A 21,996-nucleotide genomic window follows, 5' to 3' on the forward strand; every position below is an offset into this window, starting at 1 on the left:
TTTTTGAAGTACGAAACTCATTTTATTGTAACCACAAAATAGTCATAGGATTGTCCTCAGTCATATCCTTTGTAATTCAACTATCGTTAAGTTAAACAAAGAAAAACTGTATTAGTTATTATATACATGTATAAATGAATATATATGCATCAATTGTTTTAAAAATTAACTTATGTTTTATATTGCCACACATGCAAACATACATTCTTATAACGTGAATCGTTTAAACTTTGATTTAATGCCCATTACTATATAAGGATAATATTAAGCACACACACTTAAAAACCATAAGTTGCTAATGCCTCGGTTGTAAGCATTCAGCGCTTTATTAATTTTAAAATGAACAAAAAAACCAACTAATGTAGCCCAGGTTAAACATAAATAAATACTTACTATACTCAATGAACTACCAGGGTTTATCAAATGAGAACTAATTGCCCAACTGTACCAATGTGATGATGATGATGAGAACATTGATGCCTTCTATATATATATGTGTGTCTGTATATGTGTCGGGTTAAGTCTTTCGGACGCGTCTTTAATTGGTTTGCAGTTTGTTTGCGCAGCTGTTGGAGCCCCCTTCAAAAAAAAAGTCCACAACATCTAATTTAATTAATTCGATGAAATTGTCTTTTAATTGAAAGCGATCGCATTTCAGATCTTTTCGCGGGCAGTTCAAATTGAACTACATCAAAACGTTAAAGGTCACAATCGAATCCACTTGGAAATTGCTTTTGAAAATGGGTTGAGTTTATGTTCAAGTTATGACTCGCAATATTAAAACACAAATGTTATATATATTTAGATCAATTTTCTTAACATAGATTCTAATTTTTAATGCAGTCTTAATCTAGAAAACAAATTATAATTAAATCGACCTTTAGATTTTAAAGCAGTTATAGCTTTGGAAATCTTTGATCCTTTTCCACACTGAGTTTCTTAAGTAGAACATTGGAAATTTACTTTTAAAATCGGTTTAGTTTTGACAGTGTTAAATGTAAGACTGCATTTTAATTTGAATTCACGATTCTTATTCGAAACTTATACAAAATTTAGCTTCCAAAATACCATTTGCTTTCTTATAGAGAACAAAACATTTCAGATCGTGCTCGTTTTTTAAAATGTTTGGAGCCATTTAGAAATGCAAATTGCAAATATTATGAATGCGGCTCACATTTGCTTACTATTATGCAACATTTTGTATCGAGACAAACAGTTTATGTATTCCTTTATGTATAAATGCACTTCCGGTAAAAGTTTTTTATTAAAAATGCAGATTCTGAATACATGGTTAACGATGCCACATAGGGGAGGACCTGGCCCTAACTCTGCCCACTTGGACACTGAGGGCCATCTCTACTGGGGGAGAATTTGGAGCCACACATTGTGACCAAATGTGAATGTGTGAATTGTATGTGTCTGATCCGATCACAATGATGATGCCCAAACATATTTCCCATTGTGGCACAATGACATTTTATCTCAGAGTATGCAACAGAAGCACGTTCTGTGAAGCGGAGAATGTAATAGATCAGTAGTAGCAGCAACAGCAGCATCAGCAGCAGTAGAATCAGAATCGGATTTAGAATGCGGACAAAAAAAACTAGCGATGCATGGCCCATGGCAAATGGACATGCTTGGTGTGGTGGGCGTTTGGAACGCTTCGATGCATCTATAGATACTATAGATATATATATACTTTACATATATATTTACATATATATTTATATATATATGTATCTCAAGCTTGCACATATGTCTGCACTCCAAAAAAATGAACACAATACCCAACTGCGTTGCTGTACATTGAATGTCAGCTAATCAACCGGCATCCAAAGAAAGAGCAAGTGACTTTTTGAGCTGTCTTTTCATCAACGCCTCTCTCGCTGCCTCAGTCATTGCCTCTGCATCTCTGCTGCGCCTCAAGTGTCCGTTAGGGGAAGCCTCGCCAGAGCACAACACACAGATTCACAACGTCAGCTCAAGCGTTCAGTTGGGCTCGTGACTTGAAGCGCGCCGGAACAAAAATTGCGACACGCGTCCGCCTGGAGGGGAATAGTTAGCTTGAAATAGATTCGAATAATACGTAACATTAAATCGCTGTTCTCTAATTGAATTTAAAATCCAAGTGACCGCAATATGTGCTCCATTGATTTGTTAATATCGCTTTTACTGATTGGCCTGCTGCATCCCTCAAAAGCCGAGCTCAATTTCAACAATGATCTGGAAAACAATCAGAAATTTAAAAGTGTTCCGACCACAATAAAATCATATGAAAATGATACAGTTCTATTGCCGTGCCATTTGGATAGTAAGCTAATTTAACTATACAGATTCAATGTTTAATTTTAAAAGCAATTCATAACGTAACATGTGCATTTGAATGACTAAATTTGTTCATCTATTAATGGGCCTTGAAATGGCTCCTTTGTGTACAATTTGATATAACAATGACATTTAATTTGGTAGCCAGCAAAAGATGACTCTAGATTGATATTATAAAGCGCCTTGAATGACTACACAAAAGGCAGCCAAGGAAATTCGTTTATCACAATGGATTTTCTTCTTTATTAACATTTTTTTTCTTTTCTTTAATAGACGCGAAAACGGATTTTATTAATTGAACGTCAACATGCATGTTTTTGAAGTAGCTTCATTAAGTGATTTATTTCACATCCATCGTAGGTCATGTCAATTAAAAAGGGTTATTGACAGAGCCCATTGAATTTGGATATTTGAGAACAAGTTAATTAAGCCCCAAAAGAGGGTAGATTAATATATAAAATGTATTGATTTTATGTCATTAAAAAAGTGTTTGTGATTTCAGAGGGTCAATCAAAGAAAAATCTCTTAAAAATTAACATTTCAATTAATAATCGAATTTAAGGCAGTTTTTAAAAGATTTAAGCTCTATATATTTAAAATAATTCCAATTAGGTACAAGAAAAAGATGCATCCCTTTTTTCTCCTAGCCAATTTGAGCTTTAAAAGTATTAAAATATTTTAATTATGAATGTTTGCAATGATTTTTTATTTATTTATTTATTTATTTTCTTTGACTTGTGCAGCTTGTGCAGACTTAATCATTTTATCAAATCGCTTATATTCATTATATCGAATCTACAGCTCCCTTTCGCTATGTGCGATGGCATCGCGATGATCAGCCTTTGGTAGACTCCCGCCATCCGGAGATTTTGCCACCGAACGAAAGGATTGTGCTGTGGGGCAATGGCAGCCTGCAGGTGTCCAATCTCAAAGCCGAGGATACTGGCGACTACTACTGCGAGATCATGTCGAGCAGCAATCACGCCGTCCAGGTACATGCCATTGAGGTGCAGTACGAGCCGAGTGTTGTCACGGAGCCAAGCGGCATCCTCGAGCTGCCCATTGGCGCCATCTTTGAGGTTATCTGCATGGCAAAGGGTGTGCCACAGCCGTCCATCAGCTGGCGCCTCAATGGCAACACTGTGGATCAATATAGCAACTCGGGCAATCGCCAGAGCCACATCTTTGAGATTAAGTCTCGTAGCATGGCCGGATTGATCGAGTGCCTGGCGACCAATGAAGTGGGTCAGCCAGCAGTGGCGGGCGTTCAGCTCCAAGTCTTGTGTAAGCTCTCTGCTGCAATTGATTTGTGTCATTCAGCAAGTTATCCAAATCTTTCTAGTTGCTCCAGAGGTGACGTTGCCACAGAGTGTTGTCTACACTCGGGTCGGAGATCGAACACATCTGGAGTGCATTGTGGAGGCGGCACCGCTGGCGACGCTGCAATGGTTCCATCATGGTGTCCCCGTGGCCATTGGCGCTCACATTAGCAGCCAGGAGACGGAGCTGGGCGTTGTCAATCAGGCCTTGGATAGCTATGTCAGCCTCGTCAAGCACGTGCTGACCGTCAAGAAGGTCCGTGAATCCGACATGGGTCAATACGAGTGCCGGGCGAGCAACTCGATTGGTTTCAAGAGCGCCACCGTGGAGCTTACAGGTCGACCCATGCCCTGTGTCTTCAAGATCAATCCGGGCACCCAGAGCTCCACTTCGCATGTGCTTGTTTGGCAAACGGAGAGCATGCTGCCCATCATGGAGTTCAAACTGAAATTCCGACAGATACCATCAGGTTGGAAGAGTTACCTTTACTTTCACTTGCTAAGATCATTAATAAATGTTATCCTCTATAAGCAAATATAACAAGGACTATTAGAACCAACTGGACTGAGCTGACAATTCCAGCCCAAGTGACAATCGGTGAGTAAAAATAACATTTATATACATAATATATAATAACTGTTGGATATTATAAGTAGGAAAGAACTGCTGATTTGAGCATGCCAAAGATATTATTCTCATAATAATTCAAGAAGTTATTATACAAGTCAGTTAAGGGTACACTAAGCAAAAAATAAAGATTATGTAAACAAAGCATGCAAAAATATGTTTATAAATTTAGTAATTTGGTGACGAGTCAATAATTTGGCTTCTGCATTGCCAGCGAATTTATGTATTTATAAACAAAAACTGCATAAATCTGGCAGACATTAGTCATAGATAAGAATCCAACTTGAATGCTATACATTTGAATTAATTTTCTATCTCAATTTTAGGTCCGATTTATATAACATCCTATACGCTGCACGGCCTTCAGCCTGCGAGTCTCTTTGAGGTGTCAGTTCTGGCCCGGAACAGCTTTGGCTGGAGCGACAACAGTAAAATTGTCAGATTCGCCACTGGCGGCGAGGGTAATAATAATAAAGAGAGTAATATTTTTGAATATTTTGGCAATTTATACATTTCTTTACTTTCAGTTGAGCTGCCGAATTATTCGACGGAATCGGAACTGCAATATGATGCAACGGAGGAGGTCTTTGACAATGAGATCACGCAGAGATCACAGATATTCACAGCGAGCATGACCCATAATGGGGCAACAACCTGTGAATACAGTGGCTTTATATATCTAGCGATATTTATTCAAATTTGCCTCAATATGCGTTACACATAACATAAAGTAATAAATAAATGCATTTGTACTGATTTCAACGTTCCAACAAATAAATTAATATATAAAAGCTATTCTTACAGACATTTTTACAATAGTAATATTAATATAAATATATATACATTAGCAACTGATTATAAAATTTCAAAACTACAAGATATTTACTTTTAATGGAGCTATCTTGGATGGAGTTCTTCTGGTTCAAGCTCTGGAGATATGTGCCACAAGGCGTCGAAGACAAGCAATTGCAACAGACCCGAGCCAGCTGCACAGTTCTCAAATGTGATCGGTGGCAGTTCTCTCCTTAAATGCGAACCATAGATTTTCACCAATTTATTGTTCAGGCCAAGCAAGGAGATTGGCTTATCTCGATGCTCCTCAAAGTGCCACATGGCGAGCAGGATTTGCGGTAAACGATTCACATAGTCCATGAGCAGCAGAACTGCATTCATATTCTTCGTACTGTTGCTATTGCATATCCTGCTCAGCTGCTCCTCGTAGCTACTCTGCAGATACAACTCGTTGGAGACACGCACCGAGCAACGCACACAGGCCGAGCAGAACATGTCCCTCAGGGACTTCTGTAGATCGCTCGTATCGAAGACACAAGGCAACATTACATGTCCACTGGCCTCCACCAGCATTGTCACCGCTGCCAAACTGAGCCTATTCTGATCACAAGCTATCGCCACAAAGTTCTTCAATCCTTTCTCCCGAATCACAGTCAATATGTACGTCATCGCCTTGGCAATGTTCTCGGATGTGATGAGCTAAGAATTGAGAAAGATTATTAGACTATAATTATATTTCCATTTCCAAGTTACAATTTTGAGCTTACATTCGTCTCCAGCTCAGTATTATCCATTTCGCCGTTGGGCAAGGATTTGGCAATGTGTTCACTTCCTATCAGCTGCCAATTTATTAATTAATAATAATAATAATTATCATTATCATGGTAAATGCGAATCCCACTTACTGGCCATTCAAATTCCTCGGTAATTTCATCCCAGCTGCGCAATTTGGCCAGGCTCCGGGCATAGCAAAGATGTGGTTCCTGACCGCCAGTGCGTGATACGAATATAGCAAAAATCTGTAAGTAAAATGTGCATAAATAAAACTTCTATTCAGACGATTAATGCTTTGGCTTACCTTGTGAATATATGGCTCTTGTCTCACCAGAAACTCATCCATATTCAGCATATATGTTTTGGCGCGATCAATGCGACTGAGCACGTCCGGATGAAAATACTCCAAACTCTCGCCGTCTTCTGTGCGACGCACATGCTCCAGTCTCCACTTCAACTTGCCAGATAACAACTCAAATTCAGCCTGATTGTAGACCTTAATTTCAGCAAAATCTCCCAGCTGCAAGCGAGCGCCGAACTTTGCAATCGTACCTCGTTTTGAAGGATGCGTTTCTTTCGGTCGTGCGGCCAACAGACGCTCATAGCGCTCCTGCTTGCTGCCTTCGGTATCCATTGCGCGAGCGTAGAGTTCTCGCTCCAAGTCAAGTGAATTGAATTCAGAGAGAGGCACGTCCATTTTTTGTTTGTTTCTGTTTAAGTTTGTAAACAAAGGTTCGCGCAGTCGACTGTGCAGTGTTGTTAAGTGCCAGTGTTGCAAATTTGCGACGCATGCAAAAATTGGTTATCGATTTATCGATATGTGGTCACCTCAAATATACGTTTTGAAGTTTAATTCAATTTATTATAAATCCCAGTAAATTAAAACTAAAAATTAATTATTTATTGCTTGTGTGAGCGTCATAAAGATATTAATTCAAATATTTTAACGCTTTTACTTATTTAATTGATTATTGCAGTACAGTCATTTATTTGCCAATAAATGTAGTCTTAAGTTAAAAATATATGTGAATAATCTCTTTATTTGATTAATGATTTGGCTTACTCACTTTGTCTCATATCAGAGATAAATAAATGAATCAAGCTTCTACGAACATCCGTTTGTATTATTACTAAATTTGATAAGGCAAAGTATTATTTCCAAAAAAAATAAACAAAAACTCATGAAACTTTTTCAATTGGCTGTAAGTCTTATCGTTTTTTAAAAACAAATATGATGTTATATTTCTTTCTAGATTAATATGAGTCTTGCCGACTTTTCTAAACCGAGTGAAAAGTTGTTCATACAAAAATTCCCAACTCGGGTGGTAAATTGAAGGGTATTTATTCGGTGTAGGGCTTCAAATCAATTCGAGCGAAAACCGCCAACAGCAATTGACAATGACATTGTGAGCATCTTCTGGATTTATCTCTCTTTGCCTCCCTCTCTCTCTCTCTCTCTCTCTCTCTCTGTCTGTCTCTCTGTTCCGTGTCTTGCTCAGATAAAATTGGCGCCACAAGAGGAACGCGGAAAGATACAAATTGTTTACCTGCGCCAGCCAGTAGTAATCAGCCCCAACCAGCAACGGCAGCAGCAGCAATATCAACTGTGAGAGAGCGCCGTTGAGATGTTATGTGTTTCAATTCCAATCGTTGCTGTATGTGCTTTTTTACTTTGCTTTTGGGCTTCCCAAGCACGCGCTACACTTAAATTCAGTTCTCGCTTGAAAAGCATCGCGACGGGTACGCAAAGAGCGCGTAGCGCACTAGAAATAAAAATAATATTCAACTCCTATCCATTAAGTACTTGAAGACTTCAATTTGTTTTGTGCGCGCAGACAAACAGTAGATATTGTATATGTGTGTGAGTGTAGTTTATCTTTGGCTGGGGCCAAAGCAAAAGCTATAACAAATGAATTCGTAAGGGGGCAACAAATTCGATACGATGTTGCAGCAGCGAAAGAAAGCGCTTGCAAGTGCAAGTGTTGTTGCAACAACAACAACAACACCAGCTTCAAGTTGCATCAATTCGAATTTATTGTTACCTCGACTCGTAAATCAAAAACACCTCGTACAATATGTCGTCGCTGGCAGTTTGGTTCAGTTCAGTTTAGGTTGCCCTTTTGTAATGCGGCTTCAACCGAAATATTTGTTGTTGTTGCCTCTTCATCTCTCTCCATCTCTCTCTCCTTCTCCCTCTTCATCGCCATCTCGAGCAGTCGTCGCACAAAAAGCAAACCAGTTTTATGCTCCTCGTGTAAATGGCACACAGGCCACTTCACTTTAAGCCATTCTTTTACCTGCCACCGGCGGGTGCAGCTGCCCCAACACACTCACACACACTCACACACACGCACATAAAACTCCACTTTATGTGTTGAGTGATTCATAATAACTAGAAAAAATCTGGCTATTTATTCGCAATGCGAATTACAAATTACGAATTTGCGGCCCCCAATACAATTTTGGCACACTCTCAATTAGAAACAGAAACAGAAATAAAAATAAAAAGAAGCAAAAAAAAAAATAAATCAAATAGAAAACACACTTGTGCAATATGCAAATGTGCATTCTATAAATATGTTTGTGCAATATGTAAAATACTCGATTTGCAGTTGTCGTCTCTCTCTTTTTTTCGCCGGGCAGCCAACGAAAGCGAAAACGAAAATTTAATGCACCAAAAAAAGTTGGCAGAGAAAGGAAATTGAGCATATGGCAGCGAAAGGAGCAGCAAAGAGGCTGGGCAGTTTCTGAAGCAGAGGGAGTCGGGGAGCACTGCTCTGCAGACAGACAGCTGAAAAGTAAACGCCGCAGGCAAAACATTGATTTGCTCTTATTTACAGTACAAAAGTTTTCAATTCAATTTTCAGGCATATTCGACTTCCATTCCATACGGAAAAAAATCGAAGAAAAAATCGGTTGTAATAGCAAACTGAGCGCAGCTGCAGCTGCTACACACACAGCCCTTGCTTTTGTGTGTGTAAACTTGGAGCGCAATGTAAATAAACAAACGGCAACAAGAACAACATCAAGTCAAAAACAAAAAACCCAAAAAAAAAAAAACAACAAAAAATGAAAAAAAGAAAAAGACAAGCAAGTCAGCAAGCAGAGAATGTTAAAAGCCAAACGAACGAACGATTTCCAGCACAAGAGCGAGAGCGGTTCGGAGAATATTCGTGTCTGGAATTGCAATCGCAACTCCTTTTGTAATTCCAAAAAATATCATTTGATCTCTGTTTGAAGTTAAGCGATGGGAAAAAAAAGAAAAGCTCTTTTATATTGTTGGCATTACTCAAATGAAAAGCCCTTTCAGACTTTAACAAACATTGATTCGTGAACTTTTATAAAACGTCAAAAGAAATAAGCATTCTATAGACACGAGAAATTTCACTTACGAAAAGTGGGATAATTATTGCATTTTCTTCAAGTTGCATAGCAAAATATTGCAGATTTATTGTATTTTCTGCTATATTTGCACATTTTAAAGTTGGTATCCTGGAAGATATTTCAAATCATAGATTTTTCTTTCAGGACGGATATTCGACTATTATAAATACTGTGATTATAAAAAGAAATCAGCTCTTACAACTTTTTAAAAAGTTGTTAACAATTATAAGTCAAGAAAAAAGTATTCTGTGGACATGAGAAAAGTAATATTCAACAAATGGAATAATTATTTTCTTCTGTTTTTAAAGTTGACAGCTTTAAATTGAAAATTATAGTTATTACAATCATAAACTGTTTTCTTTAACTGCTGCTGAGCTTCTCTTTCGAGATTTACTATTGGAAATAACTTTCACAATGTGCTTATCAAAAAGAGTCTTTTGAACGTCCCTCGCTAGAACGAATTCGAAAGAAGCTAAAAAGCCCTTGTCATGTCGCATTTGCACCTTGCTCATTGATAAATATATATTCGAAAACACTCATTTGTGATAACTGTGAGTTTTAACGACACACTCGCCGTCACATGAGGTGTTTGTTATAACTGCAGCTGACTCTAGCAACTAGAAATAGCTCACACCAAGTCCAAATTAAAACTGACTAACAAATTTAGAGTCAATACAAAAAAGGCAGCTGATTAGTTAAAAGATACTCGCATGTATTTTGGGTGCTAAGTGATTATTTACGTGTTCATCATCAAACATTCGTATTCGTATTTCGCAAAATGTGAATATGTGAATGTTCGAGTGCATATTTAGTAATCGTTAGCTGCCTTTAGCGAATGCATCAACTAGAAACTGATCGCGAAGCATTGCAAATTTATTTGGCGAGTAGCACAAAAAAAAAAATATATATATATGTATGTGCTACATACATATTTGCTTATATGTCATCACTTAGTATGTGTGTAGCAAGTGTAAACATTAATGTACATACATGTTATTTAAATGTTTGCATTTTAATGCCCTGCGCCAGAAGCGGATAAGTGTGCCACATCACTTGCGAGAAAATATATTTAATATTTCATACATTTATCTAGATCTCCAATACAATTTACAAAATTGGTAAAAGAAAACCTAGCTTTGAACTTTACACATGCTTAGCTAAAATAGACTTGTCTGGCAAATTTTTGTCAACTACTCCAAAAATATGAGTTATTAGTTTAAATGTCAATCGAAAGGGTGTCGAGGTTTCGTTGTGTTAATATATAGAAATATTTTTAAAACAATTTTTAGCTGCTGTTTTTCGCTTATGACTTTTCGCATTTGCACATTTATTTATTTATGTACGAGAATATGCATACATATTTGCATGCTTTTCGACTTGGCACACCCGAGCACTCCGCCCCCTGCCCCAGCAGAGCCCCTCCCTCCCCTCCCCGCCTGACCCAACCCCATCGACCCGACACGACCCACTTTGCAGCACTCTGTGGCATTGAGCAGAGCCAAGAGGCAGAGGCAAAAAGAGCTAAAAAGGAGAGAGAGAGCGAGAGGCCGAAGTGACTTGGGGCAACATTATTCATTATTGACCAGCGAGCGGAGTAGCCGCAACAACAAAGTGCACTTTTCGCACTGAGATCATAATATTCATTGAGTTACACTTCGTATAGCCTCTGCTCGCTTGCATAACCAATGCGAAATACTTAAGCCATGTTTACCATTTAGCTGCCAATCAGCGCCAAACTGTTTTTGTGCTCTTTTGGAAGCTGTGATTTTTTTTGCGTATTTTTTTTTTTAGCGAACAGCTGCGAATCAAGTTGGCGTCTTTGGGTTAGGGGGTCTCTTTGGTTAAGTGCTTGACAACTGTTTTCGAATTCCATAATCCGAAAATTATGCGCGCGCTTCTCTTTGATTTTTGGCTTTGGCCAAATTCGAGCTTCCGGTTGCATGCAACTCACGTTGCGTATATAAAAACAAATAAAAATAAAACACACAATTTGTCAAAGAAAAACATCAGAAAAATGTTTCATTGGCTTTGCGGCGCCCGATTGGGGCCGCAATTGGTTGTAGCAATTTAGTGGCAAATTAATTAAATCGACTTCCAACAAAACATATTAATTGCAGTTAACGAACTACCTCCGATAGCGGCAGCAAATTCAACAAACAACACACACACACACACACACAGAAATTCAAAGTGCGTGCTGCCAAAAACAAATACGAATACCAAAAAAAAAATAATAATAATAATAAAAACAACAACTCAACTGAGACCGGTAACAATGAGAGCTGCGACGTGGATGTTACTTAGTTGTCTGCTAATTGGACTATTTTATGACGGTAAGTCAACTAATTTGTTGCTCTTGGTATGCGATAGTGTTATTTTTATGTACACATCTGATTTGCTTAAGTGCTCATTGAAAGCTCCCTAGATATTCGGAACTTTCAATTAATCGCATATCCCTGGTATACGCCCCTAAATTAAGAACAAAAACAATCAAAATACACCCATTGAATTCGCAATTCTGATTGAATTTATTCGTTATAAGCAATTTATGTCAATTGCAGTACTTTGCCGCTCAACATTCTTCGATTGGGCAAAACTGTTTGTTTAAAACTCGTACTCAAATATACAAAGTTGAAACTCTCAGGCACAAATATTTGATTTGTAGGCTAATTGTGTTTGCGTGCGGGAAACCGGCTGTTGTTATAGCCTTGACATCACGGAGACCATCGAGTATACGGTTATGACATAACTTCGCCCCAAATTGAAGCTAGGGCTTGAAAAACTTTCTTGATTGCCAACAATAAATGTACAAATCAGATCAACACCAGCTTGACTAGATTTGACCAGATTCATTTGTTAAGCAATAATTGCTAAATCTTCTAGTTAAAAATGTAATGTCAAAGACTCAATTTGCTGTCAACAAAGAGAATTTAGAGAAGTTTAAATGTATATGCCATAAATTCATATTCAATGTATAGGAATACCATAAATTTACATTACATATTTTTATAATAAAAAATAAATAAATTAATTACTTTGCGGCATTTTTCGGTATGGCCCCATATCTTTTGATTATGAAAAGTCTATTAAAATTCTAAACGTTCATTGTCCAATAATAAGTGATTATTAGGTTAGTAGCCAGAAAAAGAATATGAAGACCAAGAAGAAGAAAAAGGGGCTAGTAAAACAATATATTTCTTCGACACGACAATTGTTTACAAAAGTATGCGTGTTTTTTTTTAATGGGAGGCGTTGTCAATGAAATGTGGGTATGTAATTTTGTGTCAAAATTATGAATTACCAAAGTTGCGTCTGCCATATTAATAGCCATGAGCAATGCGCCAGCCCACATATCATACCAAATGTTGTGTCTGTGTCTGTGTGTGTGTGTGTGTGCGTACTTATAACTCGAGGCAGGCAACACGTGGGTTACGTTTGTTTACGGCAAAGCCAAAGCCAAAGTAAATTGAAGTCAGCAGCATATCTTATCGGGGAGAGAACGCTTATCTATTGTTGAAAGTTAAATTTTCATATGCGTTTAGAGTTATGGCGCAAAATGTTGATTACGGTAAACATTCCACATGCCTCACAGCTCAGCTACTCACGCCTCACTTGGCTGTAATAGATGCACTCAGAAAAATCAAGCTACATTTTAGAAACTCAACTTATTTAAAAAAAAAAAATGAGTTCCTAAAGTGAAAGTTGTGTAAAAAATATAGCCTATTTCCAGAGGATGTTTTTATGCACAAAATATTGCCTTTGGTTCTTAATATTATTATTAAAAATTAGTAAATAAGAATTTCATATACAAAATAATTTATATATTTAATTTCATTACTATTTTCTTAATTGCGAATTTCATTAAGATTTTACACTTCTTCTCAAACAAATATTTTCTTTGGCATAAATACTAATAGAAAAGAAGTATTTTTAATTTTTAGAAATGTTCTTTTCTTTATCAAGAATCTGAACAATTTTCCAGCTTTTTCAACTCAAGCATTTTTTCTGAGTGTGTGACCAATGTTATTGAAGCTGTGGGCCATGCTGCTCTGCTCGACTTCGCTTGGTTCCCCGATTCTGAAACCGTCCATTTCGTAGAGCAAATATTTGTTGTGCAAAGAATGGCAGTTTTATGTTAGATATTTGCTAATGCCAGACACGCAGCCAGTGCCTGCCTTCCAGTCAGCCAGCATGCCTGCCCCCAATCTATGATCCAGTTGCCCGATTTGAGTTCCGGCGGTTAGGGGTCACAATCGAGGCACACACACACATATTGCCTTTCCAGGGCCACCAACGAATTGAAAATTTTTAATTAAATGTGCGTTTTTCCAATTTTAGCCATGCGATAAGCCAACATTCGCCATGTTTTCGAAATCTGACTAAAGCAAGCGCATAGTAAACATCCATATACAATTCCAGCTACAACTTTGCACATATGTGCATATATAATGCTAGAAAATGGAAAATTTACTACATAAATACATCAAAATAGGCATGGAGCAACAATAGCAACAACAACAACAACCATAAGTTCAAAGCATATTTTTGATGTCTATGTAAATATTTTGAAATTTAGCTGTTGCATCAATAATTGCCAGCAGGCAAAATTTGACGCATGTTGATCTTTAAGCAGCTGCACGAATTATGTTTGTTAAGAAGAAATGTGTGCAAAGAATTTAACATTGCACACGAATTGGCATTACATTTAGAGGGTATCTGCCCGTCGAACACTCTATTGTCCTACTTATTTTTAAACTTTTTGAAGCTACTATTTCAAATATAATATTATTTTAAAAAATTCTGCACAACATTTTCTATGCCACAAGCAACTATACTTAAAAAAAAAATTGTTTTCATTCAATGTGAATTTTTTGGATCAATTTAAAATTATAGTCGATTACATGCTGATTTTACTGGATCCAAATAATTATTTATGTATGACAGAAGCTTCTCAAATTACATATTAACCTGCCGATTGCTCGAGTCGAAAAAATTCTGTTTGAAAAATCGCATTTGAAATCAAAATACTCGATTCGCTATATGCACGTCAGACACCCTTTTGATCCGTGCCCAAAACACATTTCCTTATGCATATATAAATATATGTATACAAACATATGTGCGCACGTATTGCATACATATGTGTATTTCTGGCAAATCAATTGATTTCAATTAAATTTCTCGATTTCAAATGTGCTCCCTTCATTGTTGTTGCGGCTTTTTCATTTAAGTCGCTATGCAAATTCTTTGAATCGAATTATGTACAATCGAAATTTATGCACGCTGATCAACTATTAACATTAGTCCATATACATATATATATATATATATAGACTACTACTTGGCACTTTTATGGTCCCACCAGAGGCTGTCAATCCCCATTTTCTACCCGAGCGCAAATTCAATTGTTGCCATTGCGGATTTGGGCATTTGTCGGAATCGACAGGCGAGGGTAAATTAAAATGTATACACGGAATTAGCAACAGTGATCAGTTCATATTTATTTATAAGCACACAAACATCAAGACATACCAACGAGACAGATATGGCATTTTATTTGTTTACGATCTGACCCCATAACTTGGCGGTATCTGTGCGTGTATGTATATATATATATGAATATGTACATATGTATATAGTATGAGCACCATATGTAGGACATGGAATAACACATTGGTTGCAATGTGTCTGTGTGCAGCAGCTATGGTCAAGAGGTGGGCGCATCATCAACCATGGTGATAATCAAATAAAAACAAAAACACGCATTCATTTATTATATATACGTGCTTGAACTAAATCTTGAATTGAATCGAATGCGATGTGATGCGATGCCAGACTTGTTATCTGCCGGAGGAGGCGCCGTTTCCCACTTACTGACCTTACTGATATGTCAATTCCCAACAGACACATATATATGCAGTTTCTGTTCATTGGCGCAGCAATCTTGATTTTTGATTCTAGACTTGACAAGCAGAGAGTTTAATGCCCATAAATAAACCAATTATTAATAAAAATGTTCACAAATTATTCCTAACTCACTAAATCTTACCAAATCTAAGACTAAATATTTACTACTCACAGCTTTGACAGCTATGTACAAGGTTATTTAAGATGCATGGGCACGATAAGATGAATAACTTACCATAAAATAAATAAACAAGAACATTTTATTGCATGTTTTTGGGTCCAAATATAAGGCCATCAATTGAAAGCAATCCATTGCGTATGAGTAATGCAATAAAATGGCATTGAATTTGGTCTCCTGATAAATATACTTTTCTTATGGCATAACGAATTGCATTCACATCCCTTGGCACAGTTAGGGATTCAAGACCAAAAGGGAGAGAGACAGCGAGAGAGAGAAAGAGAAGGACTGAAATTCCAATTGCTGACGGCAGCAAAAGCAAAATGTCGTCAGTCGACAGTCTGTGTTCCCAATGCGTGCGCCATTAAAAAGTGCGAACTCTCGAGTGACTTTGCAGGGTGGTTCTGGGGGTGCGGAGGCGGGGTTGGAGTGTGTAAAGGATTCTGGCTCGTTGGCGCCACGACGTCCTGACGCCATTGTCCCACATTTGGAATTGCAGCAGGCAGTTGGGGAGGGCAAAATATTGAAGCATCCATATGGCAGACTGTTGAGTTGAAGCTGCCCCAGACATCGATCCAAGGACAATGCGGCAACGGAGTGAGGACTCTCGAAACAGCAGCTGACGCATGTGGCAAGCAGCCCCGCCCAGGCATGCAACATCTCCCCTTGAGCTGACCCACTTGCGCGAGTGCAAATAGACTGCTGGGAAATTAAGTGGACCAACTGGAGCTAAGTTGTGCGACCATACACTCAGGAAAAAAGTGGCTCATTTAAATTCTTGGACAACAGCGCAAGAAGTGCTAATGTGTTGCTCACTAAATCTGAAGTGTGATGAGGTCAAACATACTTAAATCAAGTATACCAAGAATACTCAAAGATTTATTTTTATTTATTTAATGCGGACTAAAAAACGTTGAACAATTTGCAAAAAAGGGCTTGAAAAAGAAAACATTTTAATTAAAATTTAAAATTGAAGTTACAAATTAAATTATAATAAATTAAAAGTGAATATTTCAAATAAAATAATTCTGTGAAAAACAGTTCAACATTTTTGCAAAGATTGGGTAAGCCCAGAAAGCAACCCAACCCAATCATAATTTGTTAAGCGTTAGCAACACATTAAGAAGAGAGATAGAGATCTGGACCGATAAGGAGTGAGATAAAGAAAAAAAGATGAGCTAAGCAAATCTCTGAGCAAATGTTGAGCGTTCTAGTTTCAAGCTGATTAATTTTTGATATGATTGATTTAAATTAACCAAAAGCATTGCTTCAATTAAACATGTACCTGACTTTATAAATATATATACACAAGTTATACAAACCGTTTTAAAATGAGAGGATTTATGCTTTTTCTCCAAGTGTATCGATACACTTGGCCTTGACTTAGGCGACCAAAAATGAGCAACGAAAAACGATTGCAATTTGGTGGCGGTGAAGGTCTCGGTCTTAGTCTCGGTCGCATGCTCTTGCTCTTGGTCTGGGTGACCGTGTCTGTGTCGGCCTCGGTCTTCGTCTTCTTCTCCGGCCTCTCGTCGCTTGGCAATTGGCTGGCCACCAACGGCGACGACGCCGACGCCGACGATGACTGTGAGATGACAGAAGCTGTTTTCGTTTTCATAGGCAACTGCCATAAAAGGGGTAACTGCCTATCTGTGGATAGGACAGGCAGGGGATTGGATAAGATAACTGGCTCTGACTCTATGAGTATCTTTACCAGTTGATTGCAAGCTCTTTAAGGCGAACGCACACTTTTATCTACTCGTGATAACGACCTGAAGCGAATTTGAAGTATCTTTTGGTGTGGATTGCGTAATCATACCTTGCAACACATCAGCAACGATTCGTGTGGCTAAATGCAGCATAGAGTGGTTAAGTGTGATGACGATGGCATCGCCATGACTCATTGACGTGGGCACTGAGTCGTGAGATTGGAATTGCCGTTAGACGTCATTGAATCAAATTACTCAGAGCTCGTCCAAAACCAACATTTGTATATGGTATGCAAATTATTATCGATAATCAAAGCCGCAGCTATAAATTCGTCATTCAATTTACATATTATGACTTTGACTTTGCTTACGTGTGTCTAATGCCAAAATTGAACATTAACCCACAATGGATGGCCGAAAGTCTAAGCCATTGTCTTTATCGTTGGTAATTACGATTGCAGCGGCCTTAACTGAAAAACTCATTTCTTTTATGGTTCAATTTTAGCTGTGTATAATTGCTGAATATATAAGGCTGTAATTGGAAAACTGTAAATTAAGATTACCATTAAATATTTAATTGGCAGCTATCATGCATTAAATATTTATTATATAAGCTTTAATTATATTTCTTTTTATGAGCTAAGAGCTATGGGTAAAGCGACTTTTGATTGCAATTTTAAGACAATATTGTTAGATTTCCTTTTAAATTGGTTTTATAAGGCCATACTACATCCCACTTAAACTAATTAAATAGTAAACTGAATAGCTTATCCAAATAAACGCTAATATTGGCATATGCTTTCGCTCAATGTTTGCACTCGAATGTATTCATTCGCCCACCCTTCTATTCACATCCGGTGTAATAACTCAATTTCCTCTAAAAAAAAAAAAAGTGTCGATCATATGTCGAAGTTGTCGTTGTGAGCACTCCCCTAGCTGATGGGGTGTGATTTTTATCAATTCCAATTTAAAGTTGCATCAGCCATGTAAACAAGTATGGCAAACATGTCGTTCACTTAAGAGCTGACTACGAGCGAACTCTAAACAATGACTCATTAACCATATAAATACTTAAACGACAAGAAATGACTTTGTCACAATCTTCTGCTCTTTCCTTCAGAACAGTGTCGGGCGACACCAATTGACGAAGAGAATAGCAATGATCCTGAGGACGATGATTACGATTACGATAATAGAGAGGAGCCATCCAGTTCGGAAGGTTTCCCCATGGCCATTGAGGAACATGTGGCAGCACCCTACTTTGAGAAGTCAAATCTAACCGTTTCTGCCAAGCCCGGCGATGATGTCACCCTCACTTGTGATGCCCGCAACTATAGAAGTACGTAGGATTAATGTACACTCTTTTGCAGCTAATTGAACAATGCTGTTCTATTCTTCTAGATAACAATGTGGCGATGTGGTACAAGAACGACGTTATGCTGACCAGTGGCCAGAGTGTGATTAGCACTCGGGTGAAAATCATGCCGAATAATTCGCTATTTTTGGAGAATGTGTCATCGGACGATGCGGATGTCTACAAATGTCAGATATTGCCGGACAAAGTGGAGCAGTATACAACGCTGAGTGTTGGCGCCCGGCTATCGATCCTCTGCGACGATCGCGATGTTACGGATCGTTCGCAGACGTTCAAGCAGGGCGACAATCACAAGCTCGAGTGCCGCACCTATCTGCCCGACAATGCAAAGATTATATGGTCATTCAATGTATGTGCTCATCATCCGTCACCTTTACACATCACAGCTTACTCTATTTGCTGATCCATGCCTAATCTCAATCACAATCTCAATCTCAATCATCTCATACATGTTTAGGGTCAGCGGCTCCAGGGTGACGACAATGGCGTCATCGTTTTAGAGAACGTGGATGAAGAGAATGCTGGCGTTTATCAGTGTCTGGGTGAAGATAGAAGTGCTGCTCCACCTCATGGCAGCGTCTCTGTCGATGTGCAGTTCAGTCCCAAGGCGTCCACACATAGACACCATGTGAACACCATGGAAGGTGATACGGCGGAGATTTACTGTAACTATCGTGCCAATCCCATTGCGATTAGCTTCTTTATCAAGGACGGCAAGAAACTGACACTGTCCGACAAGTATTCCATAAGGAACTCACTGCACAAGGAGCAAAATCGCACCACGTTGCTCATCAAGCATGTGGAAGAGAGCGATCTGGGCGAGTATCTGTGCCAAGTTGAGAACACCATTGGTGCCAGCGATGTGCGCATTCAGCTCAGCTATCACCCAGAGACGCCCCAGTTCGAGAACATCACCATCGATGGCAACAAGGTCACAATGCATTGGCTCGTTCGCAGTCTGCAGCCGCTCTCGGAAGCCATGCTCGACTACAAGTTGACAGGGGTAAGCTGAAGCTAAAGCAAGGATTTACTTAGTTACTGACTTAGTTACTTAAGTATTTTACATATAAATTCTTAACAGAAATACTCTGAATTTATATATTGCTTCAGTTCCGCAAAGTGTCACAAAGCATAATTTGGGACTTAGTTGATACTATGTGGAATTGATTCTTAATTCAGATTATTTTAATATATAACTAAACTTTACCAACCTTTCTAGGAACAATTGCGAATCTTTTTCTGTATATTTTTCAAATATTTCTCTAATAGATATACAAGCTTGATTCATTTTCTAGTAGTTCTTCGTAATTACTGAGTAAATGAAAATGAAAAAGTACTTTAAATTAATTTTGGAAAACGTCTAAAAATGTTTGGCAATTTCCCAATTGAAATTTTGATGTTCAGTATTTTACATTAATGTCGGAATAAATAAAACATATTTACTAAAATGCGGCAGTAATCTAGAGAACACAATGTGATTAAAAATTTCTCGCTTTTCTAAACCGGTTCTGCTGGAAAGTCTTGATTCCCTCCCATTAAGCCACCAATTAGTCAGTTAGACATTCAGCCCGTTTGTCAGGAAAAACGATTTAATTTATTTCGAATTAATAGAATTATAATTGGCTTTCTAATTTTCACAAAATTTGCAGTCGTACACGTGGAGCACTGTCTCGGTGATAAGGACACATCGTCATGACAGGGACAGCGGCATCTGGAAGATCACGCATCAGATGGAACTGACGCCCGGACACTGGCATGCGCATGTCAAGACGAAGAACACTCAGGGCTGGTCCAACTTCTCGCCAGATCACGAGTTTTTCATTAAAGACGAAGAAGGTGGCTATTGGGATACCTAAGAGACAATTGCAACTTGAATATATTCATTCGCTTAACCATTTGCAGTTTCCGATGAGGATGAGGATTCCGTGCCGCCAGATGATTTGGTACGTGCCGGATTTGGAGTGGGCAGCTCAAAGGCGAATGCGGCGTGTACAATGAATATACTGCCGAGTCTGATGATGATGGGTGCCATCTGCAGCTCAGTCCTGCTGCGACTTTAAGAATCGTTGCGGCTCAGGAACAGGACATCCAAATACGTATTTCAAATTACATATTACATACGCATACTTGTTTGGCTTGTGCTGCCTCAAGCCCGGCACCTGGGCAACGAAGAATCAGCAGCTTATTTATAAGAATGCCATTGCAAATACCCAAGTATTCTAATTATACATGCAAATGCTAATGCGCCCCCGTTACGACGGGGTCAATGTTAATGTTAATGCTAATGTTAATCTAAAATCAAAATCACGCATAGGCAAATTGCACAACAAAAAAAAGAAAACAAAACAAATCAAAAGCAAAATGCTAACCAACTTTTGTGCCAATAAGCATCCACACGAGGACGAGGAGGAGGAGGAAGAAGAGTAAGGCGAGTGTAAGAATTACATATAGCTTAGTTTAGTTAAAGTTAAAGATTCAAATAACTGCGACGATCGGTTGAAAACCGCCCAAAACCTAGCTTATAATATTTATTTGTTTGTATGTACGCGTAATAACGAGTAGTTAACATTGACGATTTATATAGAATCCGAAGGATTAACTTCCCAATTACCTGAACAGATGAACAAGCACACCACACACTTATAGATACTGAACTTAAAAGCACTTACTTATGTAAATAATAATAATAATATATAAAAAACAAAAACAAAAATACAAAAAAGATGAAATGGGTAAATGAGGATCTAGTGATTTGGAGGCGGGCTTACATGTTTTGTATAGAGCCATGAGAGTATAATCGAGAGTTAAGATATAAAACACTTTTTATTTAATAAATATGTATATATGTTTTCGAGTTACGAGAACATTTCAAATATTACGATAACACTAGACCAAAGCTTAGAAATACAAATACATGTGTACCTTCCCACATACACACACACACACACACACACACACAACACACACACCACACACACACAACACACACATATACATACATACATATGTGCACTATTTTTTACGAGAAAAATTCTCAATTTTGAATTTGGCATAATTTTCGGGAGTATTGAGGAATCCGGTTGATACTTAGTAGTTATTAAGCAAGATTAAACAAAAAGAATGTGTTAAACAGTACTTATGTCTATATGTAATAATATTGAATATCGATAATCAGTTGGAAGAAGAGGAGGATGAGTCGCTTATTTGTTTGGCTTCGATTGAAATATGTTCGCTACAATACCTGAAATTGCCATTGGCCATAATATATATGCAATCTGCTGTCCATATAGAATCGTTGATACTTACAATCAAAACATGAATATAGGAATATATTTTGTATACTTATATTTTATTTAAGAATCATAATATTAGTATTGAAACAACAAATATAAACGTGCCAATTGCAGCAATCGATGCAAAATGATTGCCTTCCAGTAAAGTTCCATATGAATTTTCGTAAATGCAAAACCTAATTTTGAGAGCCGACATGTTAACATACATACATATACATATTTAAAGAAAAGTCAGTGTCTTAAACAAATATTGTAACTTTTTCATTTTAATTTAGTTAAAGCGACATTAAGAATATATACATACCGATACAA

General features: G+C 37.8%; 3 protein-coding genes across 5 annotated transcripts; 2 read left to right on the top strand and 1 right to left on the bottom strand.

Annotated features, from left to right (window-relative positions):
• Positions 1-1,971: 1,971 nt before the first annotated feature.
• Positions 1,972-5,034, top strand: LOC6560449 (immunoglobulin superfamily member 10). Its single transcript, XM_001986390.2, has 6 exons — positions 1,972-2,311; positions 3,127-3,609; positions 3,668-4,114; positions 4,177-4,242; positions 4,599-4,733; positions 4,800-5,034. Exons 1-6 carry the CDS (start codon positions 2,140-2,142, stop codon positions 4,994-4,996), a joined length of 1,500 nt encoding a protein of 499 aa, XP_001986426.1. The 5' UTR covers positions 1,972-2,139; the 3' UTR covers positions 4,997-5,034.
• Positions 5,035-5,108: 74 nt separating this feature from the next.
• LOC6559839 lies at positions 5,109-6,634 on the bottom strand. The gene is made up of 4 exons (XM_001986391.3): positions 6,143-6,634; positions 5,970-6,083; positions 5,832-5,903; positions 5,109-5,763 (listed from the first exon to the last, which is right to left on the bottom strand). Exons 1-4 carry the CDS (start codon positions 6,533-6,535, stop codon positions 5,170-5,172), a joined length of 1,173 nt encoding a protein of 390 aa, XP_001986427.2. The 5' UTR covers positions 6,536-6,634; the 3' UTR covers positions 5,109-5,169.
• Positions 6,635-7,550: 916 nt separating this feature from the next.
• LOC6559840 (protein amalgam) lies at positions 7,551-20,703 on the top strand. Of its 3 annotated transcripts, none has more exons than XM_032735633.2 (7): positions 7,551-7,699; positions 11,340-11,555; positions 18,137-18,355; positions 18,418-18,740; positions 18,849-19,394; positions 20,041-20,227; positions 20,294-20,703. In XM_032735633.2, exons 2-7 carry the CDS (start codon positions 11,498-11,500, stop codon positions 20,449-20,451), a joined length of 1,491 nt encoding a protein of 496 aa, XP_032591524.1. In that variant the 5' UTR covers positions 7,551-7,699; positions 11,340-11,497; the 3' UTR covers positions 20,452-20,703. The 3 variants fall into 3 exon arrangements, with proteins under 3 accessions (XP_032591524.1, XP_043072314.1, XP_032591525.1); XM_043216379.1 differs by having other exon boundaries at positions 7,556-7,578; XM_032735634.2 differs by having other exon boundaries at positions 7,601-7,638; positions 18,142-18,355.
• Positions 20,704-21,996: the final 1,293 nt, after the last annotated feature.

Source organism: Drosophila grimshawi, unplaced genomic scaffold (assembly GCF_018153295.1).
Source record: "Drosophila grimshawi isolate 15287-2541.00 unplaced genomic scaffold, ASM1815329v1 contig_1367, whole genome shotgun sequence".
Taxonomy (NCBI): Eukaryota; Metazoa; Arthropoda; class Insecta; order Diptera; family Drosophilidae; genus Drosophila; species Drosophila grimshawi.

Coding starts and splice junctions, on each gene's coding strand:
- LOC6560449 (XM_001986390.2), top strand. CDS start 2,140: ATGTGCTCCATTGATTTGTTAATATCGCTTTTACTGATTGGCCTGCTG. Junction 2,312..3,126: donor ATTGCCGTGCCATTTGGATA/GTAAGCTAATTT, acceptor TCGAATCTACAG/CTCCCTTTCGCTATGTGCGA. Junction 4,115..4,176: donor ATTCCGACAGATACCATCAG/GTTGGAAGAGTT, acceptor ATCCTCTATAAG/CAAATATAACAAGGACTATT.
- LOC6559840 (XM_032735633.2), top strand. CDS start 11,498: ATGAGAGCTGCGACGTGGATGTTACTTAGTTGTCTGCTAATTGGACTA. Junction 11,556..18,136: donor AATTGGACTATTTTATGACG/GTAAGTCAACTA, acceptor TCTTTCCTTCAG/AACAGTGTCGGGCGACACCA. Junction 18,741..18,848: donor AGATTATATGGTCATTCAAT/GTATGTGCTCAT, acceptor ATACATGTTTAG/GGTCAGCGGCTCCAGGGTGA.
- LOC6559839 (XM_001986391.3), bottom strand. CDS start 6,535: ATGGACGTGCCTCTCTCTGAATTCAATTCACTTGACTTGGAGCGAGAA. Junction 6,084..6,142: donor AAGAGCCATATATTCACAAG/GTAAGCCAAAGC, acceptor TTTTACTTACAG/ATTTTTGCTATATTCGTATC. Junction 5,764..5,831: donor ATACTGAGCTGGAGACGAAT/GTAAGCTCAAAA, acceptor CTCAATTCTTAG/CTCATCACATCCGAGAACAT.